This window comes from Fulmarus glacialis, unplaced genomic scaffold, assembly GCF_000690835.1.
Source record: "Fulmarus glacialis isolate BGI_N327 unplaced genomic scaffold, ASM69083v1 Scaffold50731, whole genome shotgun sequence".
In the NCBI taxonomy this organism is placed as follows: Eukaryota; Metazoa; Chordata; class Aves; order Procellariiformes; family Procellariidae; genus Fulmarus; species Fulmarus glacialis.
In genome coordinates, this window is record NW_009191856.1 from 6680 (window position 1) to 28522 (window position 21843).

The window sequence follows — 21843 nt, forward strand, 5'->3', positions numbered from 1 at the left end:
CCCTTTGGTTCACAGGTTATTAGACTAGATGGACCGCTCTTATGATGTGGGTACGCCTATTAAGTTTTACATTTAAATTTCTTAAGCCTCTCTTATCACTGACTAGACTTGAATTTGGTTTTTATATACACAATGACTAAGGAACCATTTCTTCAGTGGGCCTAGGTAGAACAGCTTAAGACTGAATATCTGCTTCCGTTTACTCATCTTGTGTAGATACCACCTCCTTTATGGCAGAGTGATAAGTGTCTGTTTCAAATATGACGCTTCACAGCTTATTATTTTGGCTTTACTTGTAATAAATGCATTTACACTCAGATGCTTGAATGGTGAGCTGGCGTGCACATGCTTTGCTGATTTTGCTGCAGGGGCGAAGGAGCTCTTGATTCATGGGAACCAGTTTCCATCACAGGCAAATAAGTCCAGTTGGTTTCTGCTGTGTTCAAACATGGATAGCTAGGGTGATGGGTACAGGTGTTAACAGGGCATTTTAAGGTTATAATAGTGAAAAACCAAGAAAGGGATGTAAGTCCTTATGCTTTAAGGAACTTGCTGTCTGGGGTAGGAAGCAGTTCCTTTGTGTATACGTTAAACTCTAGTTGGCTGTTATAGAAATTCTTGCTGTTTTATTTAAAGAACTGGTGTTGTCTACTGCTAGAAATTGCATCCTGGACTAGCAGGATTACCAGCTCGATCCAGCGTGATGATTCCTAGTGGTTTCAGCCATAAGTTTCTAAATAATTCCTAGTTTAATTCCCAAATATTTTACCCCTTTGTAATTAATTGATATTTAATTTGAATTCCTCTGTATTCAAGCTCCTGCATCCAAATAGAAAGCTGGCACAGTTAGACAGTGTATTACTACGCTGGGAGCTGGCCACTTGTTAAATAAAGCAAAGTGCATGTAGCCAAGAGCTGGCAGAAGGAAAGCTTTCAGGAAAATGTAAAGGCGAATTTCTTGGCAGATGTTTTTAACCTAAGAAGTTCTTAGTGTCGACAGTTTAGAACACAGTACCGTAGGCTGTATTTCTGATTATCTCTGAAAGGTGTAAGTTTGTGTTCAGAGGCTTTTACTGTAGTCTCCTGTAGGTCATCTCTAAAAGGAAGCTTACAGGCTCTTTATCTATTTTTATTGGTCTTGGATTCCCAGGCATGTACAAGGGCTCTATTGTCAAGCTTACATACCAATTTTTAACAGGCAGTCCATTCCCTTAAATAATTTACAGCCTTGATAAGTAGGCCTAGATGGCTTGAACATGATTCAAGTTCTGGAACGCGTGTTCCGGAACAAACGAGAGCAGTCAGTGGAATACCTTTTTCTTTTTTACCACTCTTAAGCACTACATTTTATTGCAAATACTTGATGATGGAGGGGTCTTTAGATTAAAGGGAGGTGGCAATGCCTACCTAAGGAAGCTCAAGGCAGTAGGGAACACCATTTCTTCTTGATGCTCATAAAATTTCTCTTCCAGGTGAAACAGGCAACCAACCAAATTGTGATGAACTGTGCTGACATTGACATTATCACAGCTTCCTATGCGCCAGAAGGAGACGAAGGTAGGATTGCTTTTTTGCTGGACTTTTTACATGTTAATCCATTTCATTTCTGACGTGAGGTGCTGTTGCCAAGAGTTAACAACTTGGATTGCAAAATCACATAATGGTTTGATAAGCTAACCTACCCCTAGAAGCACAAAATTAATTATCTAACCTTCATTTTCTTCTCATCACTACCATTTGCATTATGTTTAAAAAAGTTACCTCAAGCTTCAATGAAATCTATGTTCAACTCCATCGTGCCTTAGTGATGTAGGCAAAAGGATGTTTGACTGTTTTTACATTATTATTTATCTTTATACCGGATAACTGTGTAAGAACATGATCTGTACCTATGGACTTCGCAATATTGACAAAATCTGTGACAAGGGCTTAGATAAAGAATGCATCAATGATAGCCTGCAGTAGAAAATACTCATTGGGAAGGATTTGGAAAAGTACAGAATTTAGAAGGATGTTCCGAGTGTAGGGCAACATGGAAAAAGGTGATTGTGTGGAGGAGACAATAGTTGGGATCCAGTTCAGTGAAAGGCTGGAAGTTACTGGAGAAATCGAGGAAGCAATACCTGTTTCTAAGACAAAGTTATAGTCGTTGACATCTTTCCCAATTATATTTTGAGGAGATTTAGCAGACATAAAGTTTTAGCAATTGAACCATGAAATGATTGAGGTGTGGAAAATAAGCTCCTTGAAACAGGGCAATGGTCTAACAGTGTGGAAAGCCTTTCTGATTTTCTTATGGAGCCTTTGCTATTTCAAACACGGTAGCTATTTGGTCCACTGTGTACGACTGTTCCTTAAGTCCTTCAGATGACAAAAGGCTCTGCGGAGCTTCCCTTTCTATAAGAAAAATGCCACAATGATGTCATGAAGCACTTCGTTGAAACCATGATTGTGAATTAAAGGAATGATCTTGATGATGGATAGAGAAAGGTGTTCCTTTCTCTAGTATGCTTATGCAACAGCTGAAGGAAGTTGGAGAGAAGGGCTGTGTTTGAACACCTAAAGAAGAAAAGAAATCTTAATTTTCTGGATTGGATTTGGTAGGGACAATTAAAATTCTTGTTGTAGTGACGTTATCCTGTGGCTAGTAGATTTGTATGTGGCAAGTGGAATGTCTGCAGTGAGTCTTTGCATTTAAATTGGTTTGACTTTTTGTTTTTAATATAATAAAGAAATCAGAGGGCTTCTTAAGTGCAGTTGTGAGCAGCCGAGCGGTGCTTAGGTGGATGGGGAACTCTGTCCTAAGGAAGTAGCGTTCGGTGGGTGTGTTGTGGAAAAGTAGAGCTCAGTGCAGGAAGTGCGGTCGCAGTGAGAGCGGGTGGCAGAGAAGAGTATTACCAAAGAGGTTGGAGTCTGGCCACCGCGTTTCGATAGTGAAAGAATAGAACGCTGTTTCCTACGTGCTTGATTTGGGCTCCTGGGTTGTACCCTGGCGCTCCATTCCTGCGTGCCTTTTGTACGCTGCCGTTGGTGATCTTTAGTTGATTGGATGCACTGTGTTGCTAAGCACTCCTGGAGCTATTTCTTATGCTGAGTAATGAGGCGATAACGAGAGTGGTAGTAATAGCAGAGTGTGTATAGAGTCTGTTCCGCCTACCACTGTGCCATAGGCCCAAACCACCTATTAATTTTTTATTTTGTCATTGAGAAAATGAAAATAAACGGAAAAGGTACCTAGGAATAAAGTCTCTTTCCAATCAAATCAGGAAAAACACATAAAATAGAGAGGATCTCTATTTTAATGTATTCTCTTTGTTGTTTTCAGCTGATTTCCCTCTCATAGGGGTCTATTTTTCTGTTCTTTAACAGTGATAGACTCTCCTTGTAGCTTTGAAGTATTCATAGTAGAGCTTCATGGAGACTTAAAACCAAGTACACTGGAAGTGAGTTTCTGTGGCTTAAATTCCTTCATTCTGATTTTTCAGATAGCCTTGAATGTGGTGCTCTGGACACACAGGAATATGAGTACAGCACTCTGGCTATAGTGTAGGCACTCGCCTCTCAAACTTGTATCATAAATTTTTGAGGTGCAGCTTTGTTGCCTGTTTACTATAATTATACTCAGGCTTCCTGGGGTTAAAACATATCTTTCAGTTTGGTAAACTGCCAACTGGTATAATGGCTTTGGAAGTAAAATTGCATGAAATTGGCAGACTATTTGCTGGCACCTGTTGATACAGATCAAGTCAGTCTTACTAATGCTTCTATTGTGCACAGCTTTTGGATTGTAATTGTATAACTGGTCTCAAAAACAGAGAACGAAATATAGTCCAATGAACCAACAGAAATATCAGCCAGATCATTTGGATTTAGTTACTTAGGTGAGCCTCGTACCAAATGCCTATGAAGTATGTTTGAAAACGAGTGAGAAGTTATTGATGTTTTCTCCTTTAAAGGCTCTAGGGAAGAATCGTTACCTCTTTTAGTTCTGTACCTCAGTGGGGAAGAATTTGTCTCACGCTTGTCTGTAAATGTGAGACAAAAGATAATCAGTCACTTATCTTCTTTCAAGCGTGGTTCTGTTCCGAAAAGCAGCTGTGTGAAAGAGAGACCTTCTTGTTCAACAGATACCTTTCCCTTGTTTATGGAGGTGATCTGTTGACTTTTGTGCAGAATAGTTTATTCTTTTCATAGTAATTCTTGTTAGTCTTGAGTGCCTACTGCGCTGTGGCTCATACAACAACAGAAATCTTAGCTGGAACCGTGGGCTGTGTTTTCCCTCCCCTCCTATTCACTCTTCTAAAGATGGATACAGCAGAGGGTAGAACTTGGTGTTTGGAATTTTAATGCAGATTTGCAGGGAAATCAGATTATTGCCCAATATCTGACAGGAAGCTGAGGGTGGATCTCTGAAGCTTTAAAGTCAAAGTAAAAAATTTTGCTCAATTCACAATTGAGTGATAGTGAGTAATAAACCAGGAGAGATTGATTACGCAATACTTTGGAGTAGAAAAATTCTCTGTTTCATCATAAAACTGGTGTAGTGATTGTAACTGGAGGTTGTGGATTTGGTGTTTGTGCCAGGTATGCTGTAATGGAACAAAGCTGCTCAAAAGACTTGAGTTTTCCATTGCTGAAGTTATGACTGGCTCCTCCCACTAACGAGGAGCTTGTTTTTGTTTTTTCCACAAGCTAGTTTTTAGCATTTGTAGTCAAATGTTTATAGTGCAGTCTTAGCGTGCTGTACTACTTGTCCAAATGGTTGACTTTGCTCAGCTAAATGAAGAACTGAAAAGGCATACCTAAGCAAGTTGGTTCGTAAGTTAAATTTTAGGGGATTGAGTTTCATACTTACTGAATGCTAAGTAGTTTGAGCTTCATGTGAATCTCTCTTTTAAGGAGCTGTGAAATTGTGATGGAGTCATAATCAGTGAATTATATTGTCTTTAGCTTGGAACGCTTTTGAGATACTGGGGGACCTAAAGCAGCTTCTTAAATTTAGAGGTGCTTGGAGGATAGTAGTTGGCAATTTCGCATAGAAAATTGCAAGCAACCATAGTGATGTTTGTTTAGCAGAAATAATTGATTTGTACTTCAACCTTTAAAAGGTTTTAAGGCCAGAAATCATTATTTTAGTCTTTTCCTTCCTAGTATGGTAGGGATGTGCTTGGATGCTAGTGCTAGATGCTGGTTAGAGATCCTCAGCTGATGTTTAAAAACAGCAACAGAAGATCACTAGCGCTTATGGAAGGCTAAGCAATGTGACCCAAGTGTATCTAAGCAGTGCTTTCCCTTGGCCTGGGAGCATATTGTTCCACGATGATCCTAAGGCAGTTTGAAATCATGCTGCTGTGGAAAGCGGCAATGATGCTTGTCCTCACTCCCTTCCTTCTGCTGGCATTCAGGTTTGTACTGTTGAGCAGCCATGTGGATCAGGAAACTGCACTGGCTGAAAACTGCCTCTACAAGGAGGGGAAAAAAAAGGCAGCTTGGAGACAGATCATCTTCCTGATCCTGATGATTGTATGTGAATGCCAGTGGAAGGAAGGGAATGAGAACACACAGCTGGGGCCAGGTGGGAAAAATGAGACTACTGTCTCTGCCCGTAGCAGACTAGATTTGTTTAAGCCAGTTATGAAACCTTTCTTTGTTGTAGAAAAGCTCATCTTCATCCTTTCTTCTGGAGAGGACTTGATGTGACAGAATTTTTAATGGTAGGTTTTTTAAGGAGGCCTGGGCTGCGTTGGCATGGACAGTTTGGGAATATCTGATACATGAGAATACTTCTGACTCCTTTAAAGGATTTACAACCACTGGTTTGAAACACGTGAAAAGATGTGAAAGGGCTTGAAAGCATTAGCATTCTCTGAAATTGCATCGGCATAGTTCAGTGGCTAATGCTGTAGGAGGACAGTGTATGCTATGTCAACATGTAGATGTTTTAAGCCAACGTGTTTAATTTGCAGATAGAGTAGGCAGAGTGTACACAGTCACGGCAGCTCAGTTGATGAATGCAAGTTCATTAAGCCACATACCTTAATTGTCTGTGACTTTTCCATGCCATGGAATGAGGGCTACTTGAAAAAATTCCATCTCTTGCACTTGGCTTAGCCTCCACTTTGAAATACATGCACATTTGACATTGCATAAAACCTTTGGCTAGGATCCATGTTTATAAGCATGTAATACAGAAATTGGGATCATTAATTGATGTATCCATCTGGTTACTGTGCAATTTCAGGAAGTACTCTGTAGAAGGACTGTAATTTATTTAAAACGCTATTGTAAAATTTGATATGTAGCGCTCTGAGTTTGGGAGGATTGCTAGATCTGATTTTTATGCATTTTTTCCAAAGACATGGAGCACTGGCAGCTTTTTATTTTCTCATGCGACTTGGTCCAGACTGTGTACTAATGTGCTAGTGATTAACTTGCAACCTTGCAGTGCCAAACTCTCCAAAGTTAGTAGGCTGCCAAAATTGTGTTGTTCTCTTCAGGAGCTTTTGTATTCAACACTGTTAGGAATTCAGACAGCCTTTTACTGCAATTATATCTTTGTTATAAGCATTTCTCTTAAACTCTAACAAAAAGTATTGTTGATGGTTTTCCATGGTTCTTTTGCTCTGGATTAAATTATTGGCACTGAATAGTTTAAAAAAAAAAAAAAGTAACTTTGAATCTTTCATTTATATTCTGCTGTTTCGGAAATTGATATATAAGCAGCCGCTTTGAGAATTAGAAAAATTGCTGGAGCTGAGTGTGGAAAGACACTCTCCCAGACACCAACTCTTCAATGAGGACACGCTTTGTGAAATGAGCGTTACCTTTCGTTGGAGATGTGCTCTCGCCGTTGCTTTCCAGTGCTCGTCGGAGGCTGGTTGTCGCGGCAAGCGGGGCGGTCCCGGGCTGTCGCACGGCCCTCGGCCTCCTTTGCTGGAGATTGCGATCAGCATGTGCTGGGAGTGCACAGCTCCGCTGGTGAGATGGCTGCTTCCAGCCCTTTTAAACTATAACGTGTTTAAACATTGTTTCTAACCTTAGGGTAATTGGGAGCTAACACTGTAAAGTTAAGGTTGAGAAGCTGTTTGAAACAAGGTTGCTTTCTGCAATGTGTTAATGTGCTTTCCCAGGCTGTTGCAGGGGGAAAAAACCACTTTCCTATGGCTTTCCTAGTACAGGCTAAAAAGGTTATAAAGTAGTGGAGCTACAAATTCAAATACACTTAGAAGGACTTCACATTTGGGAGAGGAGGAGGGGGAAATTTAATATTCATTGTCAACTTTTGGCAGAAGATCTGCATAACACGCATTCTTCTGTATTTCTCAGTTTCAGTAGGTTAAAACTGTGATCCTGAAGTCATGGTATTGTTTGTCTTTGGTATCAGATTGTTTCCATTAGAAGTTGTAAAAAGATACAAATGTTTTTGGTTTGCTGTGGTCATTTTAAAATACGTGGGGGGGAGTGTTTCTGCATTCTTGTACTGATCTTTATCAGAGGTTTCTCAGGTTTTCATTTAGCCTCTGACCACAGGCTGACAGCTCAGCATCTGCAGGTTGTCCAGCAGCGGGATTCCTCCCGGGCAGGCTAACATAAATTTCTGACAGGTATTCAGCCCGTCCTTCCCTCTGACCGAGGTCACTAACATGCTATCGCAGAACAACAGGTTTGTTGTCTGTTGGACTCTAAAGATAGCCGGGGTCAAAATTCATTGGATCTAAACGATGTAGTCAGCACTCAGCTCCACTCTCTGTTCCTTGGAAGCCCACTTCCAGACTAGTGTGTTGTGCGTTAGTTGTTCCCCTGAATACCTTCTCTCCAACTCTCTTATAATGTCTCCTTTTCTGCCTCAGTATTCCGCAGTTATAAGAAGAAAGGCTAAACCTTTACTTTTCATTGCTCATTGCCCAACGCTTGCTGGCATTGTGATGTCCTTGGCATGTATTCTGTTTAAATGGTCTATCTCATCCCTCTTACAGTTGATTTTAAAAATCTTGGAACTCCTCAGTACAGTTCTTCTACTTGATCCTGTAAAGAACTTTTTTTCCTTGAATTTGTTTCTGTACTGTATTTTTTTTTTACAGCTAGAATTCTTTTATTTTAAGCATTTATGTATTATGTACCCTAGCATGGTGGTTAACTCTGATTAAACGCTGAGCAGAGCACTGTGAAACCAGTAGTTAAGACTAATATATTTGTGCAATTTTTGCATTTATGTTCTCTGTGAGCAGAGATTGATATTAACTCTAACTTAAGGCTGAAATCATACTATTCCAGAATAAATAGCACTTTAAATTTTATAAAAATAAAAACATGTTTCCAGTTACTTTTGTCACATATGGAACAACTTAGCTGAACATCTTGTGAGTGTGCTTAGGCTGCCTCTGAAACCCAATACCTGGATTCTTGTAGTGATACTTGAGCATGGAAGACAGGTCGTTCTGTAAATTAAATTGTTGTTTCAAACAAGCTTTGTCATTCAGAATTCCAGGTAATGAAAAAATTTATATAGTGGTACTTTTTTCTTTTAGGATGTTTGCCTCTATGTATCAGCACTTTCCAGTATTCTTTTTTGTCCTTTTTTCTGTCACCATTCAAAACTATTATCTATTTCAGTAGATAACTGAAGCTATTTACTGAATCTTTCTTCAATTTTGAAAGTACCCGAAAAGGTTGCTAGACCCTTGCTAGCATTTCAATATCCTAGGTGTGTTTTCACTTCGATTTGAGTGATGTAAGTGGGATGGGACAGGCAGCTTGTACTAGGAATGCTGTTACTTTAAACTGGTCTGTGCATTTCCCGTATCTTTCAAAACTATACTGAACTGCCGCATGTTTATTGTATTTATAAATCTAGAATTATACATCAGTATGTCTGCATAGAAAGATGTATTACTGTGTCCAGGCTTACCAAGTTTGGTAGTTCAAGATGCTGATGTGTGGTAGAAAGCATTGCTCATTTGTTTTGGTGCAGATTTGCATTCCTTAAAGATAGCTAGTTATTGCAGTTGTTAAGTATAGAGTGACATAGGTAGCAGAACTTGCAAAGTGAGGTCCTACATAGCTATCTTAGATTTTTGGTTGAAGGAGCATAGGTGTACATCACCTTGGATGCAGTGAGTGGGACTTGATGAATTAGGAAGGAAGAAGCAACACCAGGTGTTCTCTCTGGGCTCTGCTAACTCTAAGCTGCAGGACAGTTTAATTCCTGTGTACCGATTCCCTCCCCCTATCTATCCAGCTTGGCCTTATAGTTTGGATGTTTGCATCTACAGATAGATCCAATGCTGTGTAAACGCTATACTGCTTAATATTCTGGTTGATTTTGGATGCTCTTGCTGAATGGTATATAAACTCCAAGGTAGGTCCCTGGCTCTGAAGGCAATTTTTAAATAAAATCAACATTGTGTTTTTCTTTGTGGTTGAAACCAAACAAAAACACCTTGCTGTGGATATTAGTGTGCTTTTCAAAGTGAGATCCACAAATTAGTTAAATAAATCATAAGCATCCTGTTTGGAATAATTAGTAAGAATCCTGCTACACTGATGTAAGCATTTAATATTGAGGGGAAGTTTTGTGCAATATTTTACCATTTGTCAGGATTGCAGTAGTTGTTACCAGCATTCCTGGTGTTGTACAGGATACTGTTCTTACTCCAAGTTTACAATTTGACAGTACAGCTTTCATTACTGGGCACAGCAGAAGACTTCCCTGCCATGTATGAGTGCATTCTGATGGACGGGGTGTATGGCAGAGGTGGAAGGAGCACAGAGGTGGTGCTTTGAGTCTGTGGCTGTATAGTCTGATATAAATACGGTAGATTTATTTGTCTGAAGCGAGATAATATAACATGGAACTCCGATAATGGGTGATGTTTCTTTGGTTGCTTGCATTTATATAATTCTGGATTATTCAAAATCTTCATTGATTTGTTCAGTAACTACAGCATGCTGTTGGATTCAGCTGATTCAGTTAATTTTAAATGTTCATGAGTTAGAAAAACATCTCTGGGGCTTATTTTGAACAAAGTAGTCTGTTTTTCTGTTTCAGAGGTACACGCCACAGGGTTCAACTATCAAAATGAGGATGAAAAGGTTACTCTCTCCTTTCCCAGTACTCTTCAGAAAGGTAAGAGCTATTTTCATGCTTTCTGCTTGCTTCAACTGTATGTTTAAGACGTTTGCACTTGAAAAAGCTGGAGTGGGACAGCTCTGTCTTCCCTGAAGTTTCTGACTGCGAGTGTAGTGCTCCCTGGGGAGTCTGTCCACTATGTCACTTTGTGAGCCTCTGGAATTGAAAATGTTGTTTCACTAATGGTTTGCTTCTAACACCTGAGGTGACTCTAATTATTTACCTGCTGTTGGGAGTTAGGCTCAGAAGCCATTTATCTGTTTTCCTCTTACCGAGAATGAGTTCATCTGAATTACTGCAGTATTTTCCTAGGTGTGAATGTACTAATTCTTTTGAACCTGCTACAGTTTTTTGCTCTGAGGACTTTGTCAATGGAAACTCAGCTCCTCAGTTTGAATAAAGCAGTTTTATTTCATCTTGACAAATACAAATATAAAGATTCTAGGTGATTTAGTGTTTCATTCTGTGGGATATTGGCATGCTGCCTCTCTGATCAAGATCAGGTTTCCCCTTTTGCACTGAGACATCAAGGGCAGAATAAATCCTGAGACTAATTGACTTACAAGCTTGAATGCAGCCAGTGCTCCATCTTGGCTTTGGTAGTAGATTTCGTAGGATGCTATTACTGAGTAGCCACCCTATATTTTGCAAACTTTACTCAAAGGTAAGGACTGTAGGATCAGACTTCTCAGATGGCTTAGGGTGGGTCTCTCCTGGTTATCGCCATTGTGTTTAGAAGATGAGAATGAATACTGCAGCAGCCTTTGCCGATCAAGTGCTAAAATGCTGTGGTGAGTCTGGCTTTGCCTGCATTGCTCTGCTGGAGCTTATTTTATGTAAGGAGAGTGAAGGGTTTGAGGGAGGCTGGCAAAAAAGTGATGGGTGGAGATGAGTTGCAGGGTCATCTTATTTCAGAAGGGCAGTGGGCCAGCTGAATAGCCTGGCCTGAAGGTCCAGACCAAATAAATGTTCTGTTTGGCACATGCAAATAACAATGCCCCATCTGTTTCTGTTACAGGGACAGGAACGCTAAAGATAGACTTCGTAGGGGAGCTGAATGATAAAATGAAAGGTTTTTACCGAAGTAAATATACCACCCCTACTGGAGACACACGCTATGCTGCTGTCACTCAGTTTGAGGTATGGGCTATATTTTTGTTTTCAGGGAATGTCATTCTTAATATAGGATTTATGCTTAGAAGAAGCAAAAATGTGATTTCCTAGCTTTAGCTATACCCTCTGGGTAAATTTCAAAAATCCATATTTATTTGCTTCTTGCTCTTAGTGTGGATAGGTAATACTAAAAGCAGCCTTTACTTTGCAACTTCAAGGTCAGTAAATTCTGGATCTGGCAAATTCCCCAGCCAAGGATCATGCTGTTGTCTGATGCATCGTATATATACAATTGCTGCAATGTTTAAGAACAGCTATTTATTTACATGTGGTCAAATACCTCTGTATAACTTTCCTTTATGAAGTATATTAATTTTTTTAATAGAACACTCTGCCTTTATCTCAGTGTCTTAATGACATCCAAAATGTGAGCCAGATACTGTCTCAAGTATTATGTAAACCCTGGACAGAATGACAGAATTTTATACCATATTGTAATTTCATAGTTATCTGCCTGGTTACATAAAAACATGGAGTGCTTACCTCGTACAAATAGAACATTTCTTGGGTGCAGTCTACTGACAGAATATAAATAGGTGGTCTTATGTATACGGTCTGTGAACGCCTGGTTGCCCTCTCTGCTTTCACATGACTGAGCTTTGCTCCTGTCATGACTCTGCTAAATTTTGCTCAGACTGTAGAATTCCACCAGAGCACAGAGTGCTTTTCAGCGGCACTTTTTTTTTTTAAACCAAGAGTGAAATAATTAAGAATAAAATGCTGTAATGCAGAGGTCAAGAGTGTCAGTGAGGAGACTCTATACCAATGACTAGCCATCATTCACCTAACTTCTTGCCTGTAAAATATGCTGAATTTTTGTGTGTGTTTTATTGCCATGATCTCTTGCGATTTATGTGTTTAATGCTCTTATTTCCTTCAGGCTACTGATGCTCGCAGAGCTTTCCCTTGCTGGGATGAGCCTGCTATTAAGGCAACATTTGATATTTCTTTAGTGGTTCCTAAAGACAGAGTAGCTTTGTCAAATATGGTAAGTTCTTGATGGGCAAGTAAAGTGTTTTAAATAAAACTGTAATAATGCCAGCTGATTATTTGATAGTTAATAGTGTGTCCTGGTAACAGACAGAATTAGGAATGTAGGCTGTCTTGTTAGCTATTACTAAGCAGCTCTAAATTGAGAGAGCTTTTTAAGAGATTATATTGCAGTGTCAGATGCTAGCACAAAACCTAAACAGGTTGTACAAACCACAGTGGTGTTTGTTTTTAAAAAAAAAAAAAAAAGTCTTAGCATATGTCATGCCACGTGCTGCTTGATTAAGAGTGACTGGGGGAAAAAAAGTGCCTTTGCGTGTTTATATAGCTGTTGTAGCTACATAAGCAGACGTAGCACTTGAGATAAATAAGCATGTTTTCTGCCCTAGAGAATTTTTGACCAGAACTGGGGTACAATGTGCAAGTAGAAGTACCTCTGTCACAAATACAAGTGCGTATTTTCAGGTTGTTACTCTAAATATGGTGCAAATATTTCTAGAAGATGTTGCTGGAGAAGAGCAAGTCACTTTAAAAATAAACTGTTCTATTCCAGTAGCTAACTTTCATAGTTACCTGTAAAGTCTAGCCTTGCCCACTGACCACATGGTTATGGTTTCTGTTTCAGAATTTAAAGTGAAAGCCTGGTGCCTTATTGGGATGTGGGTAATATTCCCTTTGAAGGACAGCAGCTGATAGCTGATGTGTTCAGCTGCCTTTGCAGTAATGGAGTATAACGTATATATTATAAAAGTACACCTCCATATGTGATGGGGCATTTTCGAGTTAGGAGAGGAACTACATTGTGGTCTATATTTTAAAATCGTAAAAGAAGTCCTTTCATTTTAAATGCGTGACTCATAATGATGGAATAGTTAGTCAAATGTATTGTGTAATACAGTTTCACTTCCATGAAATTAACTGATTCCCTTTCATGTTGAAAGAATGTCATTGACCGGAAGCCGTACCCAGATGATGAAAATCTGGTGGAAGTGAAGTTTGCTCGCACCCCTATAATGTCAACGTATCTTGTAGCGTTTGTGGTGGGAGAATATGACTTCGTAGAGGCCAGGTCCCTTGATGGCGTCTTAGTGCGTGTTTACACTCCTGTTGGCAAAGCGGAACAAGGAAAGTTTGCGTTAGAGGTAAATGCGCTCAGGGTGACTTAATTATTGCTGTGGCAATCTGCGACAGGCTGGACATAGCACTCTCCTCTGTTCAGTCACCTAAATCCATGCAAAGCTCATGAGGGTGTTTTTTGCTTTAATGGCTCAAAGCGACTGGGCTTGATATTAAACAGCATTTCAGTTGTGGACAAACTAATGTCTATAATGACGAAAACATACAGCTTAATTCAGTTCTGATTTGGTGATGCAGACTTTGGTCCAAAGATGATGAGAAGTACTGAAGGGTAGGCTACAGCCTGGGAGAAAAAGGGGATGCGAGTCTTCCAAACCGTTGTGCTCTGGAAGCTGGAAATGGGGCTTCTGGGAGAAATCTTGTGCACACTGCTTTCTTAGGCTAGTCTCAGTTATAAATTTTCAAGTTTTACTAATTGTTCCAAGTTAACATTTCTCCTCTTGTTTCTTGCAGGTTGCTGCTAAAACTCTGCCTTTTTATAAGGACTACTTCAATGTTCCTTACCCTCTTCCTAAAATTGATCTCATAGCTATTGCAGACTTTGCTGCTGGTAAAGTAACTCACTTTATTGATGAACTGTATTTTATTTGAATTTTAAACATTTAGGAAGAGGTGTGTATCAATATCAATAAACCTTTGTATTTATTTTATAAAGGTGCCATGGAGAACTGGGGCCTTGTTACTTATAGGTATGCTGTTAAAATACTGTCTTTCCCCCTCTTTGTTCACTAATTCTTGGAAGTAATTGGATTAGTTTTAGGGAGCTGTAATTATTGGGTATCATCCCAAATAAGACTGAGTAAATACCTTCAACTCTTGCTTCGGTTTGGATAATTTTAACTTCTGCAGCAGCGTGCATTATTGTACAAATCTTAGGAAGGCAAGAATGAGCTATTACAACTACTGTCCAAGGGTGTGAGATTTTTAAGTGTCTGGCAGCACTGCCTGTTCTACAAGAGAACTTTCTTGGCCGCTTTTTTTCCCCGTAAAAGTTACGTACTTACTGACACAGCTGGAAGAGTTTCTTATTTTATGTTATAGGCAAGTTGGTAAATTTAACAACCACAGTATAACCATGTGGATATGAGTATATCAAAAATATTAACTTGCCTTTCTTTTCAGTTTTTTTTTTTTGTTCATCTGATCAAGCTTTTGTACTTTTGCTTGATATTATTACATTATCTGTGCTCATTGTTAGAATAATTTTCCTTCATTTTGTACAACACTGGTCTTGTAAGCTTTGGACTTTAAATCCTGAAATAGTTTGAATTTCTTCTGCTAAACTTTTAATTTGGCCTTAAAAAATTTAAATGGAAATTTGAGCCCAGGTTTAAAATCTACTTGTCTGCTTATTGCAATTCTGATGAAATCTGATATTTTACTCCCTGTGGAAAAAAAATATTTGTCCTGGATGAGCAGAATTTTTGGAAGCCTTTCTTAATTGTGCTGTTAATTTTTCCCCCCCTTTATGCTCAGTTTGGCACGCTTGCTTTATCCCTTTGGGGACAGAAGGTTGGCATAGTCTGCAGGCACCATCTATGTTTTGAGATGCATGTTTTTCCCCTTTGAGTTGCAGCAGTCCAGAAGTCCTTTCTGACTGACCCACTAAGTCCTGATCGTGACGGGGTGTTTGTAGCAGAAGGTTGTGTGCCTGACCTAGGGAGCACTTGCGTATGTATGCGTGTGTGCACGTGTGCCCTGTGTGGAGAATCTTGTGCATCTGCAGTGGCGAGTGTAACACGACTGGTTGTGCACTTGGAAGAGTTGGAATTCCTCTGGGGATGAGGGAGGCAGAGAAGACTTGCTGTGCATACATCATGCAGTGCAAAGGCAGTTATGGTTAAGGTTCCTAGATTATGTAGGTGAGCTATTTTGTAAATAAAGGATAAACTTTCTTGTTCCTGCCTGGGTTTTTGCACTTGTCTTCTTGCATGCCATGAGGAATTATTGCTCCAAAGCATTCCAACAGCTGTGGAACTTACCAAAATAATTTAATGTCTACACTGAAATAGCTTTTGGTTTTTTCCAATTGTACTGATCACTTTTTAGCTTGCTTAGGTAATTTAACCTACTTTTGATTGTGTTTTTTCCCTAGGCATGTACCACTCTCTTCAGTTATCTTTCTCTCTTAAATACAGGGAGACTGCATTACTCATTGACCCCAAAAATTCCTGTTCTTCATCTCGCCAGTGGGTTGCTCTGGTTGTAGGACATGAACTTGCTCATCAGTGGTTTGGAAACCTTGTGACCATGGTATCTAACAGTTACAAGTTGTTCTAGTTTTCTTTGACATGTGCTTCATATCATGTGTGTGTTCAAGTGCCCCTTAATAGCAGGCTTGCTATCTTTAAAATAAAAAGATTAAATATTTAAACAGTGCTTTATTACTACTTTCTTCTTTACTAGTGTGTTCTTTAGAAGTATTCCTAGATCTTTTCTATGTGAAGTAATGTTCAGTTGTTTGAATATAGTCCTAGCTAGAGTTGAGCAGGTGTTCCATGGAAATTATTTTGGCTAGTCAGATTATTTAGAAGCAGTAATCCACTGTTTTCGTTTCAGGTAGGCATGATTCACTCATCAGGCTTTCATACCAAGCAGGCATATCAGTACCTGAATGGTTTGATGTTTAAGTCATTTTGGTGGGAATAAAAGTGTATCTGAGGCAGCAAGACTGAAATCTGTAAATAAATTCCATTTAGCGCTAAAAACTGGAACCTGTATCTGTCAGAGCTTCTGCTATTAACAAATGGCTTCAGCTTACTCTGTTAATTAGATCTGACATTCCTTTTCCCAAAACCCTGCAAACAGATGCTTGAATCCAAATATTTCACAGGTTAGGAAGTTTCTTGTATTGTAAGAAACCAGTGTGTTTGGTAAAAAAGCATGGCTTCTGGATCCCCAAATCTGCATTGTTCTGGATTTTAGGCTGCTTAAATGAAGTGTGAGTGGACAGAGGGAAAAACCCAGTGTAAATATTAATTATAACACTAAGCAAAGTTAGTCAAATTTTTCTACAGTGCCGTGCCTCTTAAAATCTAGCCAACTGCATCCATTCCTATTTGTGGTAGCACAGGTAGCTTCCATGTGAGAGCAACACAATATTTACATGGAAAAGCAATATTAAAGTAATACATTTTTAGCTTTTAGTACAGTTGGAGCAGCTGGAAGCAAGGCGAGCCAGCATGATGTGACTAGACAACACTGTAGGATGCCAGCAAGTGCCTTGGAGACCGTTAGTGACCCACAAACCATTCGTGGTCCTTCTGACCATTGAGAACTGTGACAGTAAGCTTGAGAAAGTACCATTAACAAGAATCTCTAGAATTTTGATTGAATTAGCTTTTTATTTTCCTTTTGAAGTTCTAGGTCTTCCAAAAATTTTCTTTAAGAATTTTTTCTCTCATCATTTTATGTTCTATGATGCAGCTGTGAAATATGAAAAGACATTCCAATGTTACTTCTCAATTTCCAGAAAGTCAGCTTTTTCTCCTCTGGAATCTGAGGTGCGTACAGCACAGCAGAAAGCCTCAGCAGCATCACTGGTTTAGTTTGCCAGTACCAGATCTTATTGGCCAGCACAATATACCAGTTCTTCTGTAGCAAAGATAAATGAAATCAGAATACTTGCAGGGGAAGAAATAGATTCGTGAGCAATTAGGTTGCCAGTGGGATAAGAGAGAAAAACAGGGAGGTGAAAAGATTTAGAAGTCTAACCTAATTGCCCAAGAATCTATTTTGCAGTTGCATTAATCCTTTGGCACCAATCTGTGTGTATCGGAACCTTGTCTTGGAAACAGATGCGACCAGAAATGTAAAAGAAAATTGGATAGTCTCCACTCTAAAAATAAAGTGGGGCTTATCTGCACAGAGTTTCAGTAACAGCTTTCCTTATTGAAATTCCACCCTCCCTGGGGTAAATGTTTCATTCATAGTAGAAGCAGTAGTTCTTTGTAGAACAGCTTACTGGACTGATTCTACATCCTGTTCAGTTTCTTTTACTTAAGGGCCCATATCATCATAGCCATGCTGCTTCTGAGTTAGCCACCCCATTTACATTTAAAGAATGGTTGGTAAGAGCAGTTATGGAAGAGGGTGTTTTCTTCCTCTGTATCCGTAGCTTGTTTCCTTATCTCGCCTACTTCAGTTAAATATTAGAAATGAAGGGAAGAATTTTAAAATGTCAATGTAACATTCTTATCTTAAAAAAACAAAGCCCACCTTTGGCTGGTGAGAAACAACTTTTAACGGTTTACTAGATTTCAGATTTCCATAGTCTAGAACACTTTTTCAGATTCCAGGTTTTCTCCTTTATGTAAGCATACTCCTTAGCAAAAAAACCAAACAAACCCAAACAAAATCAGTCTTCTGCAGCTGCTGCTATTCAGTTTGGAAAAGACACTGTTGTTGTGTTGCCCACAATTCTTCTGTTTTACTGAACTGTGGCCTTGCATGTCACTGACTCTTTTCCCTAGTCTAGCTAACATTCTTAGCTGTTCCCTCAGTGGTTCTGCTCTGACCTCTAGTCTAGTCTCCGGCAATTTCATTTGTACCTGATGCTGTTCTCCTCCATGCAGAGTTTCTGAAACTTAAGACAGAGGGGTGGACAGTTACTGGGTGCTGATTACTCTTCTTGGGCTGATGACTTCTTTATAGAGAGGAATTTGTGCTTGCAAGTGTTACCTGTTTCTCTGATTGGTACTAAACTAGGCCACTAACAGCTTATCTTTGCTGGAAACTCCTTGTTGATTAAATGAAGGTCTTGGAATTTTGTTCTTTATTCTACTTTCTTATCTTTCCAGGAATGGTGGACCCATCTCTGGCTGAATGAAGGATTTGCTTCCTGGATTGAATACCTATGTGTAGATCACTGTTTCCCAGAGTACGATATCTGGACTCAGTTTGTTTCTGCTGATTACACACGAGCTCAAGAGCTTGATGCCTTAGACAACAGTCATCCTATTGAAGTAAGTTCTGTTATTGCTATTGATTGTCCCCCTTTTTTTCCTTGTCAGCTGGGTGTAAGCTTTTTTTCCTATTTAGAAAAAAGGGAACTTTGCATTCATTCACGACACAAAGGAAAATCTAAGGTTGCATTTACACTTTGTGGATTTTCCTTTACTTGAATTAGTATTTCAGAAGTGAGGTTTGAGAGTCTGAAGATGGCTTCTTCTGGAGTTTTGCTGCTCTACTGACTTGAAATGGCAAAGTTGTGATCAAAACTCATCATTATTTGTGTTTTGTTTTGGTTTCTGATGAAAGTGGGTAGTTTTCTGGCCCTTGAGCACAGTGAAGTAGCTACTGACTTACTCCAGTGCTCGACAACATAAACCAAAGTGCAGCATAGCCCAGAGCCCAAGCTACCAAACTTTGCTGGGCTTATACTGGTTTCCGTCTGAGGCCACCTTAGGTGTTTCTGCGTTGTACTCCCAGAACTGTGAGTGTGATGCAGACAGTCTTGAAATAAGTAGGATCTAGCTGGGCTTGCTGCTTTGGAAACAAGGCAGTAGTTCAGTAAGAAGAGAAGGCAGCAGCGAGCTCAATTACAGCAAAACTGGGAGCTGAGCTAAAGAAAACTCCCTTGTAATTCCTAGAGATCACTGTGGACAAGTTTTCAGATAGCTTAAGAAATGTTTGATGTAATAGATGTTGGGAGATGACCTTGGTTTGTACAACAGGTCATTTTAGAGTGACTTACTCATTGGGTGCATTTCTTGAGTATGTATTGTTCACTGTCCCAGAATTAAACAACTTCCACTGTTTTTTTGCTTTTGGGTAAGTGTTGAACCAAAAGATTGAAGCAAGATCCCCAAGTCTATTTGATTAAATACCAAAACCCAAGTTAAAGTATGTTTAAACCAATCCTAACCCAGCCATATGTGAATAAGTTTAATTGACTGGGTGCAGAGATTCCATGAAGACAATTTAGTGATGGATATGCATGTGCTTTCTTCAGTGAGAAAAGTCAGGTCCTTAAACACTAGAACAAGCAAAATCAAAATCTTTTATGGCGGTTAAAATTGTTCTCACTGTTAATTATCCTGTTTACCACAGGTTAGTGTTGGCCATCCATCTGAAGTAGATGAAATATTTGATGCTATTTCTTACAGCAAGGGAGCATCTGTAATCCGAATGCTACATGACTACATTGGTGATGAGGTAAAAAGATTGTTGTTAAAAAGCCAAATGTAGATTGTCAAATCTCTTTTTACAGTTAAAAATACTGTTTTAAAAAGAATTTAAATCTGTGTATTCTATATTTTAAAAACTTTTCTCCAATTTGTATTTGGGATCTATTTGAACTTACCTAGGAGAAATAAGATAGTGGGAAAATATGGAAGGAGTTACAGATGTACATACCGATCCTAAGATTCCTTGGCCAATTCTTGAATATAAATGCAGCGCAGAGGGAGGATAGAAAGGACCTCCATTCTGGTGCCATTACATATTCAATTGTATGTTCCCAGGACTTTCGGAAAGGAATGAATTTATATTTAACGAAGTTCCAGCAGAAGAATGCCGCTACAGGTAACTGGTGGTTATTACATGCTTAAGAAAAGTGATTTCTGGAGACAAAAGTTTTAGTGCTAAAGTGATGGATCCTTAAACAGCTGTTTTTTCCACCTGAGATAGCTGAAATGCAAGGAAGTATTTGGCTTGTTTCCAGTTTCATACAATGTGTCCCCTGCATAGCCAGAATTCAGGATCCTCTAGGGGTTCTGTATCTCAGGAGTATGCGGCTGAGGTAATCTGAAAGGGCTGCATTTACCGTTGATAACCACATCTGCGTAGTAATCTAATTTAGAAATAGAGTATGTTGATTTGCCATGTAAGCTTTTTGCAAGCTTCCTTTTGCAGTATTGATCGCATGTGTGATTAAACAGTTCAAAGTCTTGTCTAATATCTCACAGCACTTTCTTTACTTAAGCCTTTTTTGTGTATCAGGCATAAATGTGGAAGTGGAACATCATGCTTTATCAGCCAAAACCAGTCCATATTCAGTCAGCTCTTTTGACATAATATATGAAAAACTTAAGGAAAAGATTCTTCTAAATACCATTTTGAATATTTAATGCTCATTTTTATTATACTCTGTTGCAGTGTGTATTGACTGCATTTTTTTAGTAGTAAAGAAGCTTTCTTCTCCCCTCTCTCCCCCATGAGTGGTTTAAACTATTTCTTTTTTCTTGCCTATCATCTGTTGCAATTCGATTAAAAACACAACCCAAAATATGAAGGGCAAACTGGAGTAATAATACAGCCTCCCACCCTCCAGTGCCCATATAGTGTCCTTAATAGCATCTGACATGTCAAGACCCTGGGAGTCCTTAGTCAGACTTTTCTTCTGCAGAGGACCTCTGGGAAAGCCTGGAAAAATCTAGTGGTAAACCTATTGCTGCTGTGATGAATACATGGACCAAACAAATGGGATTTCCGCTCATTTATGTGGAAGCTGAACAGGTAAATATAACTGTGCATTTTTCAGCACTTCAGATCAAAAATTCTGCCTTTAGCTGTGTTTTAGGATCAAATTTAGTAGTATCCATTATTTTAAAAATTCTCTTTGATCAGGAGGCAGTGCAGTGGGTTGCTTTGTTTAGTGACAGTTCTGTGGTTCTGAAGGGAGGGGAAGTGCAGCTCACTTGAGGAACCTAGTGCAAAGCGATACGGAGTTATTCCACAAGCGCTCTAGATCATGTGCTTGGAGTTTGCTGACATAGCCCGTTTGCTCTTTGTGTGTGAAATGTGTGGGGGAGGGAGGGAATATCTGACTTAGCTCCCCTTGCCACACGTTTTGCTTCTCACTCCGGTTCAGTTATGCTTATTCTACAAGATTGCAGGGTGAGTGGGGATTACTGACTGGAAGCTGAAGTCAGACAACAAATTCAAATGAGAAATAGGGCATGTGTGTTTCAACAGTGATTAATGCATTGGAATGATTCTTGAGGTAACTCCTTTTTCTGGAGGAGAATACAAGTTACTCCATTTAACAGAGGGCACATGAATGTGTTGTGTTATACAGAAGCTGACATTAGATGTTCTGAGAATTCCTTTCTCTCTCTCTTTTTCTTTTCTTTTTTTTTCCTCAGCAAGAAGATGACAAAGTGTTGAAGTTAGTCCAGAAGAAATTCTGTGCCAGTGGACCATATACTGGTAAGATGAGTGCTAAGAGCAGGAATCGAGTGTTTGTTGCTTTTCATGCAATGGCAGCAATTTTGAGGGATGAAACAGCTGCACTGCAGAGCAGGCAGGTGCTCTGCTTGGATGCAGGTGTTTAAGTATTTGTTAAAACTTCAGAAAATCTAAGGTTGAATGCCCTCACACATGTGGTTTCCATGTCCTCCTTGCATGGAGAGCAGCATTCATCTGCAGTCTTTGGTTCAGTTTTCATTCTGAAATGCTTCTCTTCTGATGTC

General features: G+C 39.3%; 1 protein-coding gene across 1 annotated transcript in view; it reads left to right on the top strand.

The window, feature by feature from the left end:
• The first annotated feature begins 1448 nt into the window (after positions 1-1448).
• The window catches only part of NPEPPS (aminopeptidase puromycin sensitive), a 29284-nt gene continuing 8889 nt past the window's right edge, over positions 1449-21843 (top strand). The window contains exons 1-13 of the mRNA XM_009586828.1: positions 1449-1557; positions 10049-10126; positions 11148-11269; positions 12183-12290; positions 13234-13434; positions 13883-13979; positions 14085-14118; positions 15568-15682; positions 18229-18393; positions 19481-19585; positions 19894-19954; positions 20778-20887; positions 21517-21580. Of these exons, the coding sequence (XP_009585123.1) occupies positions 1449-1557; positions 10049-10126; positions 11148-11269; positions 12183-12290; positions 13234-13434; positions 13883-13979; positions 14085-14118; positions 15568-15682; positions 18229-18393; positions 19481-19585; positions 19894-19954; positions 20778-20887; positions 21517-21580 (1369 nt within the window). The remainder of the gene's footprint in view (positions 1558-10048; positions 10127-11147; positions 11270-12182; positions 12291-13233; positions 13435-13882; positions 13980-14084; positions 14119-15567; positions 15683-18228; positions 18394-19480; positions 19586-19893; positions 19955-20777; positions 20888-21516; positions 21581-21843) is intronic.